Here is a 25,904-nt window from a genome sequence, read left to right as displayed (position 1 = left end):
GAGGCATACTAAGAGAACTGGTCAGAGGGATGTGTTCAAATTCAGTAATTTGTCGAAATGGCGAACACAGATGAATTCGAGCTCGAAAATTCTCCAGCATCATTGAAGTCTCCGGTTTGGGAACATTTTGGTTTCACAGTTACGTACAAGGATGATGGACAAAGACAGGTGGACCATACCAAAGCTGTTTGTCGGCATTGTTCAACTAAAATTGGTTACACGGCTGCCAATACATCAAACTTGCACACTCATTTGAAAAAGGCATCACCCGAACGTGAATATCACCGGTATCAAAAGAAAAACAACTGAAGTGCAAACCCAACTCCCGCTAGCATTTAAGTCTCCAACACTCGCAAAAAGGTCAGACCGAGCCAAAGATATTACAAACGCCAAATATCCTTATGTTGCCATGTTAGCAAAGTGCTACCTGGCTGTATCTGCAACCTCTGTCCCTAGAGAGGGTGTTCTCCACAGCAGGAGACATTGTTAATGCCAGCAGATCTGCCCTTTCGGCAAGCAATGTGGACAAGTTAATTTTTCTTTAAAGAAACATGAAAATACAATGACAAGCAAGCAAGTCCTAGTGTTAAGCTGGCTGCTTAGGTGAGTACTAGTACAGTACAGTTCAAGTACAGATTATTTCAGTTCATCGAAATGCTGCACCTTAATGTTTATTTTATTATATTTTGTATTTGAGTGAATATATTACTCACAGTTTAATAATAACAAAAAAATATATATAAATATATTTTGTGATCATTTTTTCTGCTGTACCGAAAACGTACCGAAACCACGACCTAAAAACCGAGGTACGTACCGAACCGAAATGTTTGTGAACCATTACACCCGTAGTTAATAGGACCACTTTTCAAATAAATTCAGTCAATTCAAGTTGGAAACATTTTCCAACATACTGTATCTTAGTTGATAAGAAAAAAGCCCAATGAGTTATTTACCTAAAAAGTTTGAAATGCACCCTTCCTATTTCTCCTTATTATAATCAATCTGAGGCTTTTGTTTTAAGGGATGAGCTGCCAACACCCACAAGCATTATTTACCTACATTTGATTTATTTGGCTAACTTATAACTGAATTTATGAGGCTATATACCTCTAGTGAGTGGCCCAGCCATTCGTATATGTTTCTGTATGTGACCCTCGGTGAAAAAAACCCTGGTCTAATGGAACCCAAATAATGAGGTGTGGGCTTAAACAAGGCCTGGGACAGGATTGCCTATAACTAAAGCACATATCAGATGTCACCTTCACTAGATGGAAGCATAGCAAATTAGAGCTGCATCCATAAGTCAAACTACGGAGAACTAATGGCCGACTATAATGATATTCAATTAATCTTATAACTTATTTTTATGCAGGAAGGGCAACACATAGCCTCTCAGATATGAAGATTTATAATTGTTTCTGTCTTATATCATAATAAAATTAATATATTTAGGTTACGCACTCACAAAATAAGACATTTATGATGATAAGGCCTGTGAAAGGTTTGTCCATTACACTGGAGCACCTATCAGATGTCACCTTCACTAGACAGAAGCTTCTTTAATTAAATTCACATTTAATTATTCATTATGCACATCAAACTCGATTTGCTATTTATTAAAGTTAGTTGTAGGTTAAACGTGAGCATTAGCTCTGGTGGATAATTTATAAGATTAGCTTATGATGGAGGTAAAAATGCCAATTAAGTTTAATTAAAACAAGTTATTTCCCTCTTCACCAGCAACTTTATTATCTGGCAGGACATAAAATGTGTCTGAAGGCGAAAAAACAAAGACCTCAGTGTGTTTAATAACTGTGAATCTCAATGAGATGCAGAGCCGCCGTCACACTCAAGGACACGGGTCATTGCGGAGCACAATAACATTTTATTTCCAGGCTTTTCCTGACTCACTTGCTACTATGCTAAACTTTTTCTTGCACCGACATATTTTCAGGGAACAAGTCTAAAAATGTCCTGCGCCACCTCTCAAGCATCTCCAGCAGTCACTCACTGCAGGAGGTGTACTTGCCGCACACACATATCACAGAAAATCTGACAAACAGCACCAAGCCACACACCGAGGGGGCTAAGGCTTCTTGCTGACACTGTAAATCTTTGTGTCCGAGCGATGGGTGTTTCATCTTTTCGACAGACTGCTGCTCAACACACCTCTGTGAGCAAATGTAAAAGTACGCTCCACCTGCTGTGGCCTCCATTGGAAACTCTGTTGAAGCTAGTAAACTTTTATGGACTTTTCACTGCTTCAACGGGCCTTTATGTCCACATCGATTGGACTTTTTTTGTTTTCCCTTTTACCCTCCCCTGTCCTGTCTGCCTGCACAGCTCTTGCTAAACCTCCTCCTCCTTTTATCAGTCTTCTAGCCCCCCTTTCGCGTCATTCTTAAATCCCTTTGCTCCAAGGAAGCAGGATGACTCCCTTACCCTTTATCAAACTTGCATACGGAAGTGCCACCGCGCGGGCCAGCGAGCGAGGAGAAGAAAGGTGAGGTGATGTGGGAGGAGAGGAAAGGGAACTTCCCTTCAAGTCCTGGAGAACACCTCCGGCCCGCTTTGAAGCAAAGGCTTCTCATGCTACCCTTTGTTTCCTCACCCCTCTTTTTGTTTCATAACCAATGTCTTTATCCATCAAGTAAAAAGTCAGGAGCAGGAAGGGGAGGCTTTGAGGTTCCTCACTGGGGAAGAAAAGCAATGAATAGTTCCGTATCAAAATCAGGACAAATAATATGTTTGAAAGCAGGAGAAAAGACGCCGCTGGCTAAACAGGCAGGTGGATGAGATTCAAAGATGCATGTGGTGCGTGTTTAGTATTATGATTTTGACTTGCTGCGTTACATCTTTTTACTGCCTTTCATTCGCAGCTCTACTGTAAACAGTTTGTTCTTCAGTGGCCTCCCACGACATTGTTAAAGAATAAAAAATGTGGCTGTGATGAATACAGTATAAAGAAACCGAGGCTAATGAAACCAATGAGTAAGGCAGGACTTGTTTTGACACCGTTTGAATATATTCTCCATTTGACTGTAGTCAATGTTTACTGAGAGAAATGTACAATTATCAAGCACGGGGCTCAGCTTATGAACTTTGTTACAAAATGAATGGTGTAATCATAACCTACTGTGACATTTGATCTAAAATATTAAAGTCATAGACTCTGGTTATAAAACAATATGACGACTTACAATGCATTATAGATTTGAGTTTGCATTATCCATTCAACATTTACAAGGATTTCAACATTTGGTATTCAATTACAAATATTTAACTATATCCAAACATGATATAGAAATGCCGCTTCTATAAAGATTGGCCGATTGACTTTTAAAATATTGAGCAAATCTGAAAGATGTATAACCGGATCTGCTCTCAACACACCTCATTATCCGTCAAAGCTACGAGAGGGTTTGAAGGGAAAAGGTCAAAGGGGCTTCTGCCGTTTCATACACAGATATAAAGAGAGGCTTGAAGCAGCCGACTTATCATGTACGTGTCATTTCAAACACAGCTCTCGGAGCAGATAGGTGAATAAAACACGAAAAGATAACTTTGACAGGAAAGAGGAAGTGAAAGGAGATAGGAAGCGCTTGGAGATTAGAGGTGCTGGAAATAATAAGGCGATGTTGTGCCTACAGGAAGGCTTTACATTAGATAAAGAAAACCGTGCAACATACATGCATCGAAACAGAGAGGCTATGACCCGCCAGATATAATATTTCATCTCGTAAACATCCCATATCTGAAAGAAGAATGGCAATGAGGCGACATAAAAGCACCTACAGTACACACCTATAGGGAGCTTCCTGTGATATAAAGGACTCTAATGGGAATAGAGGTTAAACATACAGAACACAGAGGATCAGGTGTATCTATCAGAGCTAATCCAGCCTAATGTGTTTATTAAAAGACGAGATATGTCTTCTCATTTTCAGCAGATGAATCTTTTCTTCTGGGGGACGACTTTAATCAAATACGCTCCAAGGCCATCAGCTCTAATGTGCTTCTTATCATTTTCTAATAACCTTTGATTAAATAAAACCCTTCCAAAAGTAAACACCAGCTCACACGCACACCTGACATTTCAACCAAGCATTTGAAAAATATTGCATGGTCCCATATCGCAGTCTCGGCTCATGTCAGTACGTCTTGTAGCAGGCAGTGAACAAAAGGGATGCAATCACGCAAAGACCATCAGCGGACGGCAAAGACAATCGGAAGCAAATCAAAAAATTAATGAATGCATGGACAATTCAGCCACGCATAATTAAACTGAGTGTTTGTGTGGAATGTATGGTGTTTGTCCTGCTGGATATGGAGAGGAACAGTATGGCTCGGGCTGAAATGGAGATGGATTGAAACAGGTTTTATGGCGACTATAACAAAGGGTGTCATCCGTTGTAGAAGGGGATAAGCATTCTCACCATTGCCATGATCTGAAAGGATGTGCAAATCATTGTTGGCTGCCAAAGATACAGTCTCAGTGTTTTTATTGCTAGTGCAAACTGTCAAAGCGTTCGAGGAGCGAAGAATAAATGACTAGACCTGCTATCAAACTGTGTGTATTTCATCCCATCTGCATCTTACCCCTCAGCTACTGTTATTGTCTCATGCTACAAGAGTAATGCTAAAAGAAGACGCCTGTTCTTTGATGTTATCTGTTAATCAGCTAATTATTTCAAAGATAATCGATTTGTCTAGTCACAAAATGGCGGTAAATGCTTATTATAATGTCTAATAACCCATTGTGATGTATTCAACTGACTGAACGATTAATCAACTGATGGTAGTAGCTCATTTTCTTTACGAGTCATAATGTGCTCATCAGGTAGGAGACTAGCAAAGACAAACACAGTTAAGAATGATAAACTGTTGAACGATGCCAAGCGGTACACATTAACTTTCACCTGAGACAGGGACACTTTCCCTAAGATAGGGATGGAACAATACAAAAATACTACTTGTTTTTCCTAAGTTGAAACAGCATTTGATCTGATAGTAGCTGCCCATCGTCTGGAGTTTAAATCGCTCTTTACCTAGACACGGAGGCCAGTTCCGAATGAAGATGACCACTACGGTAAAAGAGAAAAGACGTGGAGAGCAGAGCATGAGTCTTTTTTAACCTGGCAGAAAGGCGGAGAAGGGAAGGTGAGGTCAAAGGAGACACGCATCACGTAGACCCTGGAGTTTAAAGAGGGGGGTCTGAGGTCTGTGCATCAGCTTTCGCCTTTTACCAGCAAGTCCTGCCTGCTGAGAGTTGAACGAGCTACTGTAATCAAAACACATTTGTCTGTAACACAGAAGAGTAACCCATTACTGGTGATAACAGCAGTTGGCACATTACAGTTACTAAGCATGAAATGATCTCGTTTTTTGCCGTACTTTACACAGAGCAAAGTACAGAAAAAGTAAATCAAACGTCCCTTTAAGATTGCGCTAAACTCGTGAGTTCATGGATGAGGAGACAGACTCTCACAGCAGAGATAAACAGGCGTTTTGACTGTGGAATCACGATCTTTCCATATCATATTGAGCAAGATAAAGGTAACGGGGGGGGGGGCTGCCGCCATCAGACAGGAAAACATTTGCCAGCTACCTGGACCAGTGTTATGAAAACGGAGCAAAATACAACTGATGATCAAACAAAGAGCAGAAACAGAGGTCTGTGTTCAGTATTGTCCTTTTTAAATTAAGCAATTGTGCTGATCTGGCATAAATGAGGTTTAACTTCATGTTGTTATTTGTCATTTGATTTATGGTGCATCTCTTGCGATGTTACAGAGTAGTCCAAAAGTAATGTAACTAGTAGTGTAACTAGTTATTTACAGCAGTGAATAATTAAGGAAAGTAAGGCAACACTTAAAGTAACTATAATGTGTAATGCATTAGTAACTACCCCGGCACTGATCATACCCAGCTACACCGTTTGGCCCGTTAGCCCTGCCTGCTGAGAGGTGATAGGAAAGCCTGAGCTCTGATCCGGCAGAAGTCAGAGTGTGGAGGATTTTTGCACCACACAAACACTTTCTTACTAAATGACATGTCAAAGAACCTTCACATAACAGCAACCAATGCCTGTACGCACAGATTGAGCGGGTTAGAAGGAAGTGACCTTCACACCGGACAAAGAAAAAGCTCTACCCACCGGCAAGGAGGAAGGTGATGAGGCAGGTTTCTTTGGGCATGTACAGCTTGAGGCGGGAGCCGCTGAACACGTACTCTACCACAGCTTCTGAGCGGCCGGCCCTCTGCAGGAAGGGCAGGAACTGCTTGGCTTTCTGTGTATCCTGATGGACAAAAAGAAAGAGGTTAGATAATGCCTAAAGAAAGACCCTTTTATAAGCTTTGTCGCTCTCTAGTAAATAAGGACGTGGTATTTAAATTAGGGATGCTCCGATCGATCGGCCGTCGATCGTTATCGGCCGATATTCACCCTCTGCCGATCGATCGCTGCTCTCTGTAAAGGCCGATCAGGAGAGCCGATCACATGACGTAAAATACATGACACTTTTCGCTGTGCGCGGCAAAACAAGCTCGCCATAATGGCTTCACCAGTCTGGCAGTTTTTTAAGGTGTCCGAAAATGACAAGAAAATAGCGGTATGCAACGCGTGTGAAGAAGAAATCCTGCAGCTCCACCCGCTGTGACGGACCGGTGAGCGGAGCAGAACACACACCAAGAGTTAAACCTAACTCACTTAACTATTTTATCTACCTCTGGAACAAGCTAAACTAGTTATACATGTTTATTCTTCACTGTCGGGTCACTCATTACTGGATCAGTGAACTGCATGAGATACTGACAGGCTGTCAGGAGAGGGAGAGAGGAAAAGAGAGTGCTTCCGCTCACTTCTCCCGTGTTATTATCCAAAGTTAATGTAAACTTGAATAATGTACTTCATTTGAATGTAATAATTATGTTGGTTGTTGTTTGTGGAAGCCCCATTAACTGAGTTTTAAACATCACTCACTTTAAATGGAAGATCCCCACAGGCCCCGCCCACTCGATCGGCCCCAAAATCAAAATATGTGTAAATGTATGACACCAATCTTGTGAACCAGTGTTTCCGCCAGACCAGGGCTGAGAGGGCATCCACCCCGAGAGCGGGGGGGACGACGACGTCACGTTGTGTCACGTGACTTGAATTGAATTGAGCCGTCCCTTATAGATAATAACTCTTTACGTTAGTGATGGGAACTAAGGCTCTTTTAGCCGGATAATTTGGAAGAAGAAGAGCCGGCTCTTTCACAGATATTATCACGGAGCCTCAGTTTCGCCGCTGCGAGGCCCCGGTGCTCGCAGTTCACGCGCGTGCTCCACCGCTCATCGCATCAGAATCACGCACGTTGCGTGTTGTCCTGTGGCAGGCAGCGTGTTGTCCAAGATACAAAAAGCTGAAAAGAGGCCGATGTCTGGGAAACGATCTTCAATACTCCGAAAAGAATCCCACCAGGCTCCTTTGCCCCTCCAACAGAGGGATGTCCTTGCTCTTTTTCGTCGCGATTTTTTTTTGGGACGCCCTCGGCTCGAGTTCCGAGTTGAATAAGGCCGTCAAATGACGACAAGAGGCCCCCCTGGCGGAAACACTGTTGTGAACAATATTTCATATCAGATGCATTCAAAAGAAAAACAACGTGGATATCAAATTGAGTTTTTCAAGTTATTGAACACAAAAAAAAACATAATTATTTGATACCAAATGTGTGACACGTATACAGCACCGACAGAAAACAAATTAATTAAATGAGACACAAAAAAAAAGTCAAACTTAATATGTTCATCTGCGGGCTTTTATCAGGAATCTATAAATCTCACTCTGGCCTAATGAAGTCCGCTCCTCTGTGACACGTCTGCTAATTTGTGCAATCAAAAATAAATTCTGTCCCCTCCTGCCTCCGTCTCTGTCTGCAACAGTGAGTCACTAGGTTGTTGTGTTGTGCCCGTGCCAAAATTACAAGCAGAGTTAAATTATGCTCAAGGCAGAGCTGGTGGTGCAGTGGCAGATTCGGTCTCGATAAAGAATAAATGAATATGTGAGCATTTAGGGACAACAATGAGTCGTGGACCAGGGAAGAGTGTGTGTGTGCGTGCGCGTCTGTGTGTGTCTGCGTGTGTCTGCGTGTGGCAGTGATCGGAGTGAAGTTCAAACTAGGAAAGTCAGATCCAACAAAATAAGGTTTCTACGTTTTAAGAAATCATTGATAGGACATTTTTGGGAGTTTTCTTTTTTTTTTTGTGTTAGTAGACGACACAAAACGGCAACAGCAAGAGAGACAGATGCATCCCGAGTCACCGGTGGGACTAGAACACATTGTGAGCAAAAGGGTACGTGCTTTAGCCATAAGAAGCGCCACCTGAACTCCACCCACTGCGGTCCGAAATAGCCTCTCGAGTGGGAGACAACAGAAGCAAACATTCACACAAACACATTCACAGCACCTGCAGTGAGTGGGCCGTGCAGTCTAACTTGGTTTAAGAAAAAAAAGAAAGGAAGAGACATGAGAGAGGACCTCATTATGCAACCTTTAGAGGTACGAGGTGAGTCAAGTGCTTTATCCACTCTCCTCCCACCACCTCTGTTCATCTCCTACACCGTATGTTTATAAACCTATCTCTGCGCTATTTGTGACTGCATCCCACTCAATGTACATAATCCCTTTCAGCAAACCTAGCTGAAGCATGCTGACGTATGGTAGTGTGTATTTCTATTAGGGGGGGGGGGCTGCACGTGTACAGTTGTGTGTGGGCGTGTAGCACAGAGGAGAAAGGGAAAAGAAAGAGGGAAAAGAAGGGGGGCAATGTTGCTATTTTGGGGACACACACACACACACACACACACACACACACACACACACACACACACACACACACACACACACACACACACACACACACACACACACACACACACACACACACACACACACACACACACACACACACACACACACACACACACACACACACACACACACACACACACACACACACACACACACACACACACACACACACACACACACACACACACACACACACACACACACACACACACACACACACACACACACACACACACACACACACACACACACACACACACACACACACACACACACACACACACACACACACACCCTGGGTGTCCTATTGGGAATACTTGGAGAGAGGAGGAGCTGCTCATAATGGCACTGACCTACACCACTGATGGGGCTGGCACAATAAGGGGAGGGTTTAGATGGGCACACGCACACACACTGTTAGAAATGCATGACGCAGCAAAATCATGCTAAAATGTAAAGTGTGTGTGCTCGGTTACTGGCACAGTTTTTTTTCTCATTACTTGTATTTCTTTCATTAAAGTGTAATTTATTCAATATTATCCTTGTATTGTGTATTACTTACATACTAATTTATGTCCTTTCTATTGTGAATTTGTATATACTTGCTGATGTTGATTTTAATTTGTACTGTTTATACTTGCCGCCAAAGATGTGAGAAGTACTCAGATTGTGTACTTGAGTAAAAGTACTAATTGTATTATTATTACTCCAAGTGTAACTAAAGTCTTATTTAAGTGTTGTTTATTACACATTATGAATCCAAATCTGCAAAGTCACTAAAGGTATTAAATAAATGTAGTGGAGTAAAAGCACAATATTTACCCTTGAATTGTAGTGGAGTAGAAGGACAAGGTAGAAGAACAAATTTAAAATGGTATCTTATCCTTTAAATATGTTTAACTTGTGTAATGCTGGACACTGCTGTTATGAGAGAATAATTTGGGATGAATTAGTTATTTATACATCTATCTATCTGATTACAGACAGTTAAACATTTATATCCTTAGAGAACAGTGAATGGCTGAACCTATACATATAGCGTTCAGCCATTCTCTATAGTCTGGTGCTGAACTCTTGAGACAGTTCTTAGGAATACTAAGACAGTTTTTAATGAGTGAGATGTCTGGCGTTGTAGATATTGCTTTTTCTTATTATTAAAGTTAATTATTGAGCACCTCCCTCGCCCTGCATATATTCATTGCTGCACATTGAAAGTGGTCAGTTAAGTTGTAGGGGTTTATAAGTGTAAAATGCACTTATAAACCCCTGAAGAAAAAGCACAGGGCTGCTCAGTCAGCACAACAATTCCCTGTCATAATTATTTTTTTACAAGGTCCGGGAATTTATCTGTCCTGCTGACACAATAACGCGCAGGGAGATTACGATGATGACAATGTGGAACAGCAGAACATCTGAGAGCGGTAATGCAGAGCCGTGTCGGTGTTATTAGCAGGACACTAAAGTCCTGTTGGTGCTAAAGAGCTTTAATAACTTGGCTGAATGCCTCTGTTCCAACGTGGGCTGATGACACTTTCAACAGCAACCTGCAGGGCTTGTGCATGACCGGCAAATCTGGTGGAGCTACAATTTGATACAGAAAAAGAGGGCTTGATTAATTTAACCAAATGTCTCTCTAGAGCCTACGAGTCTAAGTACTACAAGAGAGCTCCTGTGGGAGAGACAATGAGATGCTAATGTTTCTCAAGTTCAATTTTGAGTCATTCACTGTAGATCATGTAGTGGCTTATGAAAATGTTTAAGGAGGTAGCTGGTGGAAGTAGAGAGATGTATAAAAGGCTCTTAAAAAGGTTTGAAATGAAATAATGTCAAAGCGTTTGCGTTACTTTTGTTGTTTTATATCATTGCAATGTCATATTGTCACAATAGAGATTTGAATTGCAATATTGGTGATCTCTTTTCAATCAATAGACATTGTAAAAAATGTGTTCAGTTTTGAGGGCTTTTTTGAATGTTGTGACAGAGTTTAGGCTTGCTAAGTTCAAACATTTATTCAATAAAAGGGTGTTGTAAATCATTTCCTTTATAAAAAAATTAAATTAAAAAAAAATTATTCAACAAGGAATTTGTTGTATTCTGGCAGTATACTGAAAGCAGCAGAAAGCCACTTGGTGAGAAAATGTATTGTTAAAACTAAGACATTTTTGTTACCTAGCTAGCATTGATGGCCGTTAGTTTTGTGCGTGCGTGCGTGCGCCATCAGCACATTTACACTGCCTTGCCCTCCATGTGAGCTCATCTCAGCCAACCACTCAGTTTGAAAATGTTAGACAGCTACGACAATGCAGCCTATAGCGACTTCATGAAGACTGCACTAGGGTATAGAAGTGTACTGGGGCAGCCTGTAGCCATGTAGGACCAAATCTCTTGTGAAAATGAAGAGAGAAAAAGGAAATGATTCCTTTCAAAAATTAACTGTTGTCAGGAATGTCTTTGCAATTAATAATTTAACGCAAACATGCCCGACTTTTAAAGATTGAAGAAGATGGCGAGCGTGAGATGAAGAGAGAAAACACAAAGGGGATCATGGTTGTGAGAACAAACACACGCTTCGAAACAATGCGTACCAATCGGCCATTACTTGTTACTGAGAGATTTTATTGGTTCCCCGCGCTAATGTTCATTTTGTGAGCACTCCCAATCAGGCTTCATTAGCCAAATGATGCCTCCATCAAGCCCCTGAGCACACGTAAACAAGCTAGGACCGAGCACCGCTGATGGTTTTATTAATGGCGCTGATTATTTTTAGAGGCCGCTTAGTTTCTGTAAGATGAGGAAACCGGCTGTGAGGATCGGGGAAGGGGTGGCGAGCCGAGGATTATGGATCGTCTCCTGAGAGTTACTGCATGTGGCGGAACATGGCGGTAGCTTTTGGGCATCGATGATCTTTGAGTGTCATGGGAGTCGAGTGTGTAAATGAGTCCATGGTTTAGAAAAAAAGGTGCATTTTGAGAGATGCTCGTTCAGTTACACATCATGTAACACATCATAATGCACATCATGTTAACAACATATTGTCCTTTTCTTTTTTAATACGGTGAGCCATGTTCATCTCCCTGAATAAATGTTGCACATCTCTGCACAGCCCTCTACTTTATATAAAATAAAATAGTTTGTCATATATTCATTTTTTTACCTTTCTTTTGTATATTACAATTTGATGTAAATACTTGTCTTTATTCTTTTGTAATGCTAAAAAAAATGTAATTGTTATATTTGTAACCTTCTCTTACAATGTATTTTCTTATGTTTGCACCATCATACACCAAAGCAAATGCCTTGTATGTGTAAATGCACCTTGCAATACATTTTTTTCAGGATTCTTATCCTGGCATAAGCTTTTATTCTCTTGTGTAAGAAAACCTTTGCATACATAAGCAAATGAGACACTTACCCCAGAGATATCAGCCACTCTGTGGATGGGAGCCTCCTTCTTGCTGTGCAGCCCTTTCCCGTTCTTGATGGCCCTACAAACCACAAACATAGCTCAAACATCATCATAATACAAGGGGAAAGCATAATGCTGCGGGCCAAGCAGACCTTGAGAAATGGGAGCTCTTTGAGTAATCACAGTAGATACAAAGAGGGAGCCATTGTGGCTTTGTGAAGAAGTCAATTCAAACCATTTTTTTCCCCTACTGCTGAAAATGCCATTATGGCTTTACGGGAAGTGCTAGGGGGAGGGTTTTTTCCCAGCTCAGATAATCTATGGGCGTGAGATGAAAGTGGAAATGGTGGAGAAGAAATTATGATGAAGAAGAAATTATTGTTAGAATGGAAGGATGGGGAGAAATGGGTTGCTTGTATAGTGCCGGCGAGGGCTTTAGCGATGATCACTGGTGCTAGTGACCGGCGATTTAAAAAGCCTCAAGGGCCAGCTGAGATGAAGATAACCACTGTGGTTGAGGGGTGGGATAATGCCACCTATGGGTCACTGGGAAGCAGGTCATTGACTCTATGATGGAGCGTGTGCATTTATGCAGAGTGTGTATATAAGCGTTTAATAGCCTGGAGGAGGTTTATTGAAGACTGCAGGTCGTTGACCTCGTGCAACGGGAACTAAAAATACAAATGGAGGCTATAGACAGAAACCTCTCATCAACTCTAAGAACACCTCGCCAGGGACAGAGAAGGGGGGGAGGAAGAGAGATAGAGAAGTGGGAGGGACACAGAAGGCGAGCAAGGCCAAAGAAGGACAACATTGAAAAAGGAGGAGAAATAAGGACAAAATGTGCAACAAAAAAGATGAGGTGAGAGTAGAAAAAGGAGGGCGGCTGGGCAGTGACACTGCATGGGAGGAGGGGGGGGAAGAGTCCAATAAAAGGAGGCTGCATCTGCTCTACCTATAGCCAGCAGATCTTAATCTATAGCAGAGCAATAAAGCCTGTACTAAATCTCTCCACTGCACCTCCATATCCTTATATTCATAGGGCCTGTGTAAAGGGAGCCTCTGATAGGGCGCTTGGGAAGCTGCATGTATAGGCATGTATGTTTATATGTATCAAATAATGATACAAGGGGGAAAGATGTGTGCATGTGTGAGAGCAATAACATCTTTCCTGTGGATCTGTGATGAGCTGTGACCTATGATGGTGCCTGTAATGATATTTATATAGTAATAATTATTATTTAGAGTTGCTTCTCCTGAGCCATGAATGGATGAAATAGCAAAAGTAATTTGGAAGAAGAAAAAAAAAAAGCCTCAAGGTCATAACAATTCATTTCCTCTTCCAAAGAGCAACATTTTTCAAGGTCATGCAGAAATCGTGGATGGGTGATTGTGTAAAAATGTTTTGTGAAAGAGATTAGTGTGCAAAATGTTGTCTTTAAGGCTCAGGTGAAAGTGAGATGGAAGGAGTTAACGAGTGTGTGTGTGTGTGTGTGTGTGTGTGTGTGTGTGTGTGTGTGTGTGTGTGTGTGTGTGTGTGTGTGTGTGTGTGTGTGTGTGTGTGTGTGTGTGTGTGTGTGTGTGTGTGTGTCTCACCGAGCCTCTGCGGCAAGCAGCTCGTCGTAGTGGGAGGAGCGCTGGTCGTCATCCTGCCTGTATCTGATGCATGTGGCCAGGCCTTTACTGACCAGAGCCTCGGCTATGTTTCTGTAGGAAGAGGGGGGGGGGGGGGGGGGGGGGGAGAGAGAGAGATTACTTTAATAAAAACCAACAAGCAAAACGGCTCGGCTTCACACTGAATCCTAAATAAGCCAGCTCAACGGGGGGAAGAAAAACCATGACGAATCCCAACGGTGGCTTAGCAAATGAACAAAGGTCACTTAAATGTTGACATTGCACACTTGACTAACCGTTTTTTCGCCGCGTTATGGATGTACTGAAGAAGAAAGGATGAAGGGCAGAAAGAGGAGAGTATTGTTGTACTTAGTGCAGCACTTAGTGGCTAGCCCGTGGACATCGATGTTCTGGTTGATGTGCGGACAAAAGAAATGAAGTAAACTCTTCAAAAGTGAGTTTGTGTCATTGAGTGCATCTTTCTGTCTCCACTTTGCAGGCATGATGATGTTATAGACTTTATTGTCTCTAATCAAATGTTTTCTGTGACCCTTTTCCGATATCAACACTTCACACTCAATTGGATTTGTTGTTTAAAAGAGAGAGCGGAAATAAATGAGAAAAAGGACATTTTGAATCATTGGGATACAGGGAGGACTTCCTGTTTGGGGTATTCCAGCATATAATACAGTTATTATTCAAATCATTTAAAGCAAAGCTAACTAAATAATAGTAAATATATAAATATTATGGAGGTTAAAAGAACATTCAATGTGCACTTACAGAAACAGTTATTAAAAACAGAGACAGATTTGGTTTAGCTTTTGCAGAATATTTGAGGCATACTGTTTCTGTAATGTGGAAAACAAAAAACTATAAAAAAAAAGAATCCCAAATTGGGATCAATAAAGTATATCAGATGTTCGAGACTTATTCTAATGAAATTGTGTGAGTCCTTCAATAATTCATAATTCATTATTTTAAAAACTCAGTAATTTTGGCATATTGTAAATCGAGTTGTGATTGCAAAAATAATCACAAATGTGGTGAAATGATTTAAGGGTGATATTGCTCACCCCTACTTCCTGTCTTCTTGTGGTTGGTTAACCTTTATGACTTCACACTGCTTAATGAATCTCAAGCAGAGCCCGTTTCTTCTCATAGATGCGCAGCCAAGAACTAACTCTCTTACCACAAGCAGAGAAATTATATATTTAATACACTATATGATGTAAAAGGTTGAAAGCATTTGCCCCCCTGACCTCAGCCTTCATGGGGGGGGGCATGCCAACTGTTCACTGTGGAGCGGAGTGGACGTGCAGCTGGCTAATGCTGGGGAGGAACTGACTGGTCACGAGGTCGGGTCCTGACCTTTGTGTATGCATGCAGATACATGACTGTTGATGACCAACAGGGATCCATTTGTATCGTGTGCATATAACTCTGCTTTGTGCCATAGAGCCAGACAGACAGAAGAACGCAGAAGATAAGTGTGGCCTTTAACTACCGTACTGTTTGGGGCGAGAACGGACTTCTGATGGTTTATTTCAAGTCACGCGGCATTAAAGCTCCTCCATCCGGTTTTGTTTCAATTGAAACCTCTGAGTAATTTGAATAACAGAAGATCAGTGGTACTGTGGAAAGTCCGTGTTTGACAGATAAACCAGATTCCCTCAAAGGGTTGTTTGTAGATAGAAAATAATTGCTTGCACTGAGGTGACACTTCCTGTGAAAATGGAAACGCAAAGAAGCCTTTTCAGCTTACTTTGTGATTCACGCTGAGATTACAAGTTCTTAGCATTTACAATTTTGTCTGTTTTATGTTCTTTTACATCTGAAGAATTAGGTTTTACAAAAGGGACACAGCTGTTGTAATTAAAATAAATGTGCTAGTGAAGCCCCCTACGCTGATAATTAGATGCTGTATGATATCCGTGGAAGTGCAGCTTATTGGTAACATAACCTTAATTCAAGTTTTAAAGGCACAATATGTAGGATTTGTTGGTAGCAGTCTCATAATGCTATTTCCTCTGGCATGGGTGCTTAAGATTGGGGACCTGGAGGGGTACGTTTTGTTATTATCTTTACATTGTTTTAAGGGAAATCCTATATGTGTTTTATATATTTTAAGATTCAAAATGATTCTAAGGCTTTATTATCAAATAGCCACAGTGGAGGTGATTGCCACGAAAATGTCCGCGGCTCCTTTAACAGTGCAACACACAATATACTAAAGAAAATAAACAAGGAAGTTCAATTGCACAACAAAATAGTGCATGCGTGTACTGCTAATAGAAAATATAAAGATTTACTAAAGAGTGAGCTCTTCTAAATCATTACCATAAGATGTCCATCTGTGTAAAATGTCTTTACACTATACCTTGTACATTGATTTTGATTTAATATGCCATTTCTTGCACACTCAATGTTAATAATGTCCTACTTTTATATTCTGTTGGCTGTAACTGGCCCTTCATTTGGTCAATATGTTTATATTAACTTTGAAGTTCTGTTTTATTTTCTATTTTGAGATGTTTCTATTTATGTCTGTTTTTTTGTACTTTTCACATTGTGTGCAATGCCTTGTTACCTGCTGCTGTGACGAGAAAATGTCACAAATTCGGATCAGTAAAGCATATTTTATCTTCTTTTTTTTATAAATACAATTAGCAAATAGAGAAATATCCTGAATAGACTACACTTAATGAAAGATGATTATTCAGTGTGGTACTTACATGCCGCCAATAGTGACTGTAGCACAGGTGCGTTCTGAGAATGCGGGGGTGCTTTCTCCTGGGCCGGTAGCTGCTCTGATGTAATCAACTGTCACATTGACCTAAAGGAGCGGAGCAAGAGAAGAGACGTCAAAAAACATGCAACAAGTACTGAGAAAGAGTAGAAACAGTAACGGTAAAATGTGTTCTGAAATTGAAGTGTGTGTGTGTGTGTGTGTGTGTGTGTGTGTGTGTGTGTGTGTGTGTGTGTGTGTGTGTGTGTGTGTGTGTGTGTGTGTGTGTGTGTGTGTGTGTGTGTGTGTGTGTGTGTGTGTGTGTGTGTGTGTGTGTGTGTGTGTGTGTGTGTGTGTGTGTTTTAGGGGTTTCACCAACTAATCGACTATTCGACTAGTCGACTACCTTTACCACTAGTCGGCGCTGTAGGCCCTAGTCGACTAGTCGTGGAAAAAAATGGAGGTAAACGAGGTGCTGCAAAATGCTCCAAAACACGTCCGACATTCTTATGTATGGCAGTACTTCAACGAAGATGTAACCAACTCCACAGTGAAGTGTCAGTTGTGTACAGCTGTACTGAAGTACAATACAAATGCATCTGCTATGCGCAACCATCTGAAGATGAGACACCCGCTGCCGACAGCTAGCACTAGCAGTAATGCTAGCACCAGTGAGCAACGGACCGGCGTCAGCACTGAACAGAGGCAGACGAGCAGCAAGAAAACACGGGTCAACAGTGATGCGGGTGCTGAGCTACGGGATTACTGCCAGCGGACACCGCATATCCTCACAATGGATAATCCACTGGAGTGGTGGGCAGAAAACGTGCACCGCTTCCCCCGCTTTCGAGAAGCTACCTGGCTATTCCAGCCACAAGCACCCCGAGTGAGAGGGTTTTTTCCCTGGCAGGCAACACTGTCACCCGAAAGCGGTCAAGCCTCCTTCCCTCACATCTCGATGCGTTGGTGTTCAAACCAAACCAAAAATATGGAAAGGTGGACGTTATCGTGGAGGACAGCGAATAAAGTGTTGCGCACTGGATTTACGTGGCATTTATGTAAACAAGAGTTTTTTGCTGTCGATTTTGGTGAGTCCAGTTACTGTTTGTTATTTACTCAGCCATGTAACACAAATTAAAATGCAGTGTTTAATGTTACTGTATGAGTTCCAATATAAAATACAGTTGTACACCTCTCTTTGTGTGTCTTTATTATGACGTAACGACTAGTCGACTACTATTTTGAAAAATGTGTCGACTAGTAAATATTGGTAGTTGTGAAACCCCTAGTGAGTGTGTGTGTGTGTGTGTGTGTGTGTGTGTGTGTGTGTGTGTGTGTGTGTGTGTGTGTGTGTGTGTGTGTGTGTGTGTGTGTGTGTGTGTGTGTGTGTCCTAGTTCTCAAGGTCATCCCCAGTCAGTGTGAATCACATCATGGAGCACTGTAGATGTCCCCAGGGGAGCGCTATTAACACACTGTGGGTGTTTGGGACAATACACACAAACACACACAGAGGGAACATTGATGGAACCCAAATGACCCTACACTGTGCAGCTCCCTGGGGATGGACTCCAATCCACCCACCATGAAGATGCATTTGTGTCACTCAGCTGTGTGTGTGTGTGTGTGTGTGTGTGTGTGTGTGTGTGTGTGTGTGTGTGTGTGTGTGTGTGTGTGTGTGTGTGTGTGTGTGTGTGTGTGTGTGTGCGTATATGTATATCCGCAGGGATGTGACGGGGAAAGCCTGCTCTGTGGGCCAGATGCAGACAGACGACGCTAACGGCAGGGATGCAGCTGTATATCTACAGACTATTGGAGGTTTAAAATATACGCGTCAAGCAAGTGTGATGGGAAAAAAAACAAATGTAAAAAAGTAGGGATCTGGCAGTGGATCAAAGCGTAGACACAAGTCAAATAGAGACAATGCAGACAGGCCTATTACAAGGACATGAAAGAGCAGGACACGCAGCGACGCCGGCTTGTCATTAGATGGACGGGATGGGAACATGGTGACGGGAGCAAGGGGAGAGAAGAGCTCCTGTCAACGCAGAATAGATGTGCCGTAGTGTGGCGTTCAGCTGGAAGTGGCATCTGCTTTTCAAGAGCAGACAGAAAAGAAAAAAAGAAACCAGGATATGGATGATGGAGGACTGCGCCCATACATACACAAGAGTATCGGAAACTTCCATAGCACAAAAATGAAAAGGTGTAAGATTGAGAACGTTTTTTGATGTTCTCACGGAGGAAAGGATATATCTAGCTAAATCATACTTAAAGTAGTCATTTAGCAGTAGCATATGCAACCCAACACATTTTATTCAACGTTTATGAGACAGCATTATAATCCTAATGGTATTAGCTTACAAAATAAATATCCCCTCGCAGTGTAATGTAAATTAATAGCCCTCAAATGCTGTCGTACAATCAGTAACAGAATTGGTTTGTGATCTCGTCAGCCGTAGAATATTATGCAATATTCTCGTTGCCAAAGTCATTAATTTTGTAACCATGCAAATAACCCATCCTCATTGTCTTGAAGGAAATTATTTTATCCTCACTCCCACATCAAAGCTGTTCATTTCGTCATAACCCTATAGTGACATAGTTTCATGTCTATTCAGCTTTATTGAAAAGTGAAGCCGTTCAAATGAAGAGAGAAAAAACCCATTCGGGCTCTTCTTGGTTACATTTCAGTTTAATGGCGGAGCATTGCCAGGCGTGGGTAATTGAAAAGTGGTACAAACAAAGCAATGAAAAACAGGAAGAATGAAAGTTGGCTTCGAGAGGACAACATTAGATGAAATTAAATGGGAAAAAATGAAAAGGCCTTTGCAGAAAGAAAAAAAGCAGATTTCAGGATGAGATTGAAGCCCACAAGCAGAAAATAATACAGGAAGCTCTGAAACCAGTAGTTCCCCATTAAGTGGGGTGATGACAGATTATAAACTTTGACCAAGCGATGTTAGACTAGAGGCGTTCCAGACCCATTCTCCACCGATCACCTGATAAGGCGAAGCTATCTATAAAGAACCCCCCCCAGAGGAGCGTGAGGCGTGAGGCGGGACGGGCAGTGGCTGGATTAGAAAGTGGGGGGAGTGATAAGGACAAGGACAGCAGGACAAGTGTGAGACAGAATGTTTTTTGTTACACTGAGGCAACAACAGCACAGGGAGACATGTTTGTAAAATGCTTGAACGGGTAATAACAGTTTTATGTGGACGTTTTTTAAGTAAAATTAGAAATACTGCAGTGTAAAAACACTCTGTTACAATTCAAAGTCAAAAGTACGAGTACTTATTTTGCGTAATGTCCCATTTTAAAATCACATATGTTAAATGACTGGATACATTATTGTGATGTTGGACTGCTGCTGGAAATATCTCAACCTATAGTTATATGTCAAAGTTTTTTCATATTTTGTTTAGCCAATAAGCTGAATCTTTAAAGTCATTATTATTATTATTATTATTAACTACTTTTTCCCAAAAAATGAAGTTGCTGTAAGTGGCTTCCTAATGTTAGAAGAGTAGAAGTATGAGGTAACATAAAATAAAACTACTCAAGTGAAGTTCAAGTACCCCAAAACCATACTTAAGTAAAATACTGAGGTAAATATACCACACACATTACAGCATTGTCTACATGGTGAAATGATGTATCAAGGTGTATGCATGCAAAGGTTACAGCAATAATAAACAGTAGAGATGTCCCGATCCGATCACGTGATCGGGGATCGGAGCCGATCACGTGATTTTGAAAATACTTTTTTTTTTTTTTTGTATTCAATGTTACAAAACAAAAAAGACCATGTTCAAGTCTTAAAGTCATCCTGAGGCCTTAGTTTTGGTTTCAAATTACACAACATCATGTATGTGTTGCTTCTTTGGGGCTTGTTTTCATAGACCTGGTTGCTTATTTCTCTCAAATCTGGCAACAGAGTGGGCAGGGCGCAGTGTCTAATTGTAGCAGTAAGCTAACGAGTACTGAAAGCTTTATTTTTGTTTTGATCCAATGCTGCACAACTGAACTGATCCAATGCTGCTGTGAAAGAAAGAAGCTATATCCATGTTGGATAGAATATCCAATTTAAATAATAAAATAACCTTAAGGGACAACTTGAATGCTTTTTTTCTTTTTTTTTCTCTTAATGCATTGCATAAAGATCGGATCGGGAAAAATCGGTATCGGCAAATTGTCAAAATCAAATGATCGGAATCGGATCGGGAGCAAAAAAAGGTGATCGGGACATCTCTCATAAACAGATGTTTTTACTAAAGCAATGCTTGCTAAAAATGATTTTCAACAATTTGGTCCTAATTGCCAAGACCTTTCCAGAGACCTTATGCTGAACTATGATATGATTTAGAAGTATGCCTGTCTGTGCTGTACCGTGAACATCAGTAATCAAAGCTCAGTATGATCAGCTAGAGTAGCTTTCAGGACAGAATACGGTGAAAGAGTAGGAGGTTTCTTCAAACTAAAATAAGCACCCGTCACCTGCTCCCTTTTGTCTTTCTCACCAACAGGCGGTTTATTGTTTGCAATGTTTTAAAGTGATCTGCCAATAAAAAACAAAAAAAATGAATATATTGGTGCCGAGCAATTTGTTATCAAAGAGCAGAATCTGTACCTTACCTTTGAAAATATTAGACATGCAGGTGTTGCCTAGGGGACATCAGCCAATCAGAGTGAGTTTGAATACAAAAATCTTAGGACATGAGGGGCTTTAGTTGCTGTATTTTTAGCATGCTGCGACAATTCAATGAAGTTAGCTTTACAGGAAGGGAAAAAAACAAGACTGGGAGAGCACAAGGTAAGGATAAAACGAGGGAAGGAGAGGAGAGGGAGCCCCATCTGGATTTAAACTATTGGACCTGGCGATGCTTAGGTATACTTTGCATCTGCTTCCACCTGAAGCTTTCCCCCGAATGAAGTCTCAAATACACACCAGATCAAATGCCTTATTGCACACACCGCATTCCCACCAATAAGAGGGGGAACTCTGGCGCTGACAGTACTACACAAGCAGCTGCATAACAGGGGCCACTTTGAGCACGCAGGATTATCCGAATGTGCTCAACCCTGATAAGTGGCTTAATGCAACATTTGCAGTGGACTTTTTTTCTGCTGAGGATGAGACCCGGGCGCACAAGAAGCGCTACTTATAAAGTTAGCCAAATCGAGCTTTTTGGGATTATGTCACCATGCAAACGCTGCCGTTTCAATAGGGGTGGGATATATATATGAGAGAGAGAGAGGGAAACAGACGGACGTAGAGTGACAGTGAGAAAAAGGGAAAAAGAGAAACGCCTCAGTGCAGATGTAGTCTCCTTAACAGGGTAGTTCAGAAGAAGCCTTCACTAATATAAAATGATTTATTCAATGATGGCTACACATGTCCTCTCAATTTGACTGTCTAAGAATCAAATGAAAGATTCAAAGGCTTTATTGACATGTGACCAGTAGCTACAGTGTAGATATGGCAATGAACATCTTAAGTCTGAGGCTCCTCCAACTATGCAATATAATATACATAGAGACCGAAAACAATCAAACTGATTTAAAAAAACAACAGAAAAGTGCAAGATAAGTTAGTGAAAAGCTATGGTAGCTTTTAGCTGGCAAGAAAAGTATACATTGAATTCAAAAGAGTTCTACATGATGTATGGTTGTAGGAGTATACCTGTAAAATCCTCTTTTTAAGACTAGACCACGTATTGCACCAATTCCTTTCTGCTATAGAGAGCTATCAAATACAGAAAGGCAGCCTTTTGTAAATGGATATTAGATATGCTTTCTAAAAGATCAAAAGCACCATACTCTCCTTATAGAGAGGAAGGTTTAATAGAAAAAGAAAGGCATGTAGCTTTATTCCCCTAAAGCGGCGCGGTGGCATTAGGGCTTTGAGCTTTTGCTCAGCACACTGAGACTCCTAGTTAATGCTTAGTCACGTCCTGGAAGCTTTAGTCAGGGGAAATCTGCTTGTTTCCAATGCATGCATTGTATTGCTCTGTTAGGCAGTCTCTGAGCTTTGAAATGGAATATATTGTGTAGGGGAACACCTGTAGGTCAAACAGTTACCTTAACCTTGGGACTGGATGGGACAGTAAGCTTTGGTCACCTTCAGTTTGAGCAAAGATGCACCTTTGTGATCTGCAGTTACACCTGTGTATGAAAATCTTCAACAAAAAATAAATAAATCATGCACGACCCAGACCCGACATACCCTTCTAAAACCACCGGGTCAGGCCCAATTACCCCCATGTTAAGGTAAGATCTCTCGTTTTGTGTCGGAGAAGAAAAAGAAAGAAAGATAACAGAGGAGCTCTCAGGAGTTTCAGGGAGAGCAGTGGTCTTAGAGACTCCTTCTAATGCTTACTGCTCCAAATCTGTCTCTGCAGAGCTTAGTGTTCAGAGACAGGATGACAGTAAGTGGGTCGACTAAACTCCTCTCCTAGTGGTAGTGCAACAGGCATCTGTACACTTGTGCACCTACCTGCATCCAACTTGACAACACAAGTATGCCGAGGTTGCGTAGATTAGCATTAAAAAGCAGAGGGGTTGAGTAGTGTTCTCGCGAAACAACATCCACCCATAGAGAGCCTGTGATTATTTCTTAAAATAGTTCTTGCTTGTTGGAAAAGTAGCTAAGGTTGCCACTACCTTCACGAATCTGCTGTTTTGAAGGGCTCTGATATAAAAAGAAATTGAATAAAAAGATGATTAACTGCTACAAAGGGCTTCATTTGAAGCTTTGGCCTCGTGTCTTAGCAACAATAAAAGTAACATTCCAGAGATGTTGGGTTATTGATTTTTCAGGTTGAGGAAAGGGGAAGCTATACCGCTGGCACCCTTGGGAGACCAAATTGTAATAGTTATCAAATGCACATATACAGTATACATAGCCTAATGACTGAGAAGGGACTTAAGAGAAATGCCAAGTAGAGAATGGATAAAGGCATAACAGAAGATTGTCATTTATGGGCCGTTTGTTTAGAGGTTTGTTTGTTTTCACACATTACAACACTGATTAGGTTCCATGTGCACTCAAAGCATTCTGCATATGGACAGAGGGATCCCTGAGGACCACTACCTGCAACCCTGGCCTCACTCATCCCATCTCTCGACATGTCATGGAGTGCACTCCTACCTGCATCGTCCAGGATGAATTTAAACGCAGACCGTAACCAGGGCCACTGACGCACTCTGGGGAAATACACACATACTTTTACCATGCTTATGACGTTAACTCCTGTTGACACTTAGACAATCATGCATACTTTCCTCTCCGATAAACACCTGAAACAACAATTCGTCTGAGAAATAGAAATGGACATTTGAGCCAAGCTGATTTTGAAACACCCTAGAGTCTAAACAAGCAATACTGTGAAATTAAACCAGGTATAAAAGCTGCAAAGATTGATTTGAGCGATGTCTAGATAGTTTGTCTGTGTATAGAGCAGTAATATAAAAGATAAAACATCCATTACGCATGCTATTGGTGGTTGCATGAGTACACAGCTAATGGCCATGGTAACAGGAGTAGGCCTGTCGCGATAATCGATAAATTGACTTATCGTACAATAAATAAAAATGGACTCGATAACTTTTCTGAGCTCGATAAATTGCCGTTTACATAAAGATGTGACCAGCATTTTAGCCTGGAGCGCTGTGGCTGCCAGGCGCACTGTGAGGGGCGGGGCTGACACACAGCCAGGTCAGGACACTCCGCGTGCACGTGCAGCAGTGTAGCAGCCAAATTAATAATATAGCGACAAGCGGGAGACAACGTGTGACTTACTCGCGGGGAATTTAAAGTGAAATGGAATTGGTTACAAAACCTAACTACACATCTCGATTCTCCGGTGTGGCAGTATTTTGGATTCAAACCAAATCAACGAGGCGAACCTACGGACTTGAATGAGCCGGGCGGTGTGTCGCATTGGTTTAAAAAAGGTAGCGACAAAAGCAGGCAATACCACGCATTTTAAACCACCTAAAACACAACCACCCCATTCCGTTTTCCCAGCTGGGAGCAAACACGGCAGCTGGAGATGGAGAGCCCCGCCCGACAATGCAAACATGTTGGTGTTCCTTGCTCGAAAACTTAGAAAAACAGATTTGGATATGGCCTGTTGAGGCATCTGGGTCTTTGACAGTGGACTGTACACTTGACTGTTGTTTTAAGGAGTTTTTTTTGCTTGTGAGATAATGTGTGCTCATATTTATTTATTTATTTATTTATTTATAAAGCTCTCTCTCTCTCATATATATATATATATATATATATATATATATATATATATGTATATATATATATATATATATGTATATATATATATATATATATATATATATATATATATATATGTATATATATATATATATATATATATATATATATATATATATATATATATATATATGAGAGAGAGAGCTCTGTTTTACAGCCTGACTCTATTTAATTTATTGTTTCGGTTGAGTGTGATTTAATAAATTTTTTATAATTTAATTAATTTGTTTTATTTATGAATTTATATATTTTAATATTATTTCACATTTCATTTGCAATGTCGAATGTTCAATAAAAAGTTATGTTTGAAAGGATGTACTATAATTATTATTATATATTATCATTATGTCTAAAATGGTCTTAAAACGGTGCCGACAATACTATCGTTTATCGCAATAATTTCCAGAAAAATGTATCGTCCAACACAATTAATTATCGTGACAGGCCTAAACAGGAGTGGGTTTGTCTACACATGCATGTTTCTGGCTCTAAACGCCCATATATTATGTTTAATAATACTCCATCTACATGCATGTAAACCCACCACACACAAGCCGCTCTCTTTTAGTGCAGAGAGATACACTCCTAGAAACAAGCCCAAAATGGTACTTTACACTAATTATACGGCTTGATAAAAGGCTGGGTGTTCCTGAGCTAAACATGTTTTATCATCATGCTAATGGAACATTTTGGAGAGCATTTCTACACCTTTAAAAAGCCATAGTCGATATCCCTATCACACGCACACACACTCATTATCCCTCCAACACAAACACCACAAATAAACAGCCCAATCATTATTCCCGCTTCACTTGTCAAAAGCCGGCTCACGGCTGAATTTTCTGTCATTAAAAAAGCATTAATGAGGATGATTAAAATGAGTGTGATGAGAGGCTGGGACAGGGACATGAATCTCATTCCTGTACTCAATGCCAAAAGGAACTCTTTTGGCTTTTGGCTCTGAGTGGGTGCATGTTTTGTGTTTATCACGCTGCAAATGTTTTTTT

General features: G+C 41.0%; 1 protein-coding gene across 1 annotated transcript in view; it reads right to left on the bottom strand.

The window, feature by feature from the left end:
- Positions 1-25,904, bottom strand: part of snd1 (staphylococcal nuclease and tudor domain containing 1) — a 180,094-nt gene that overhangs the window by 121,789 nt on the left and 32,401 nt on the right. Inside the window, exons 12-15 of the mRNA XM_079656361.1 lie at positions 16,614-16,714; positions 13,861-13,971; positions 12,271-12,343; positions 6,161-6,302 (exon numbers count right to left, since the gene is read on the bottom strand). Coding sequence (XP_079512487.1) covers positions 6,161-6,302; positions 12,271-12,343; positions 13,861-13,971; positions 16,614-16,714 — 427 coding nt within the window. The remainder of the gene's footprint in view (positions 1-6,160; positions 6,303-12,270; positions 12,344-13,860; positions 13,972-16,613; positions 16,715-25,904) is intronic.

This window comes from Notothenia rossii (assembly GCF_949606895.1).
Source record: "Notothenia rossii genome assembly, chromosome: 10".
Taxonomy (NCBI): Eukaryota; Metazoa; Chordata; class Actinopteri; order Perciformes; family Nototheniidae; genus Notothenia; species Notothenia rossii.
The sequence above is the reverse complement of the archived record's forward strand: the minus strand, read 5'-3'. Positions and strand labels throughout refer to the sequence as shown.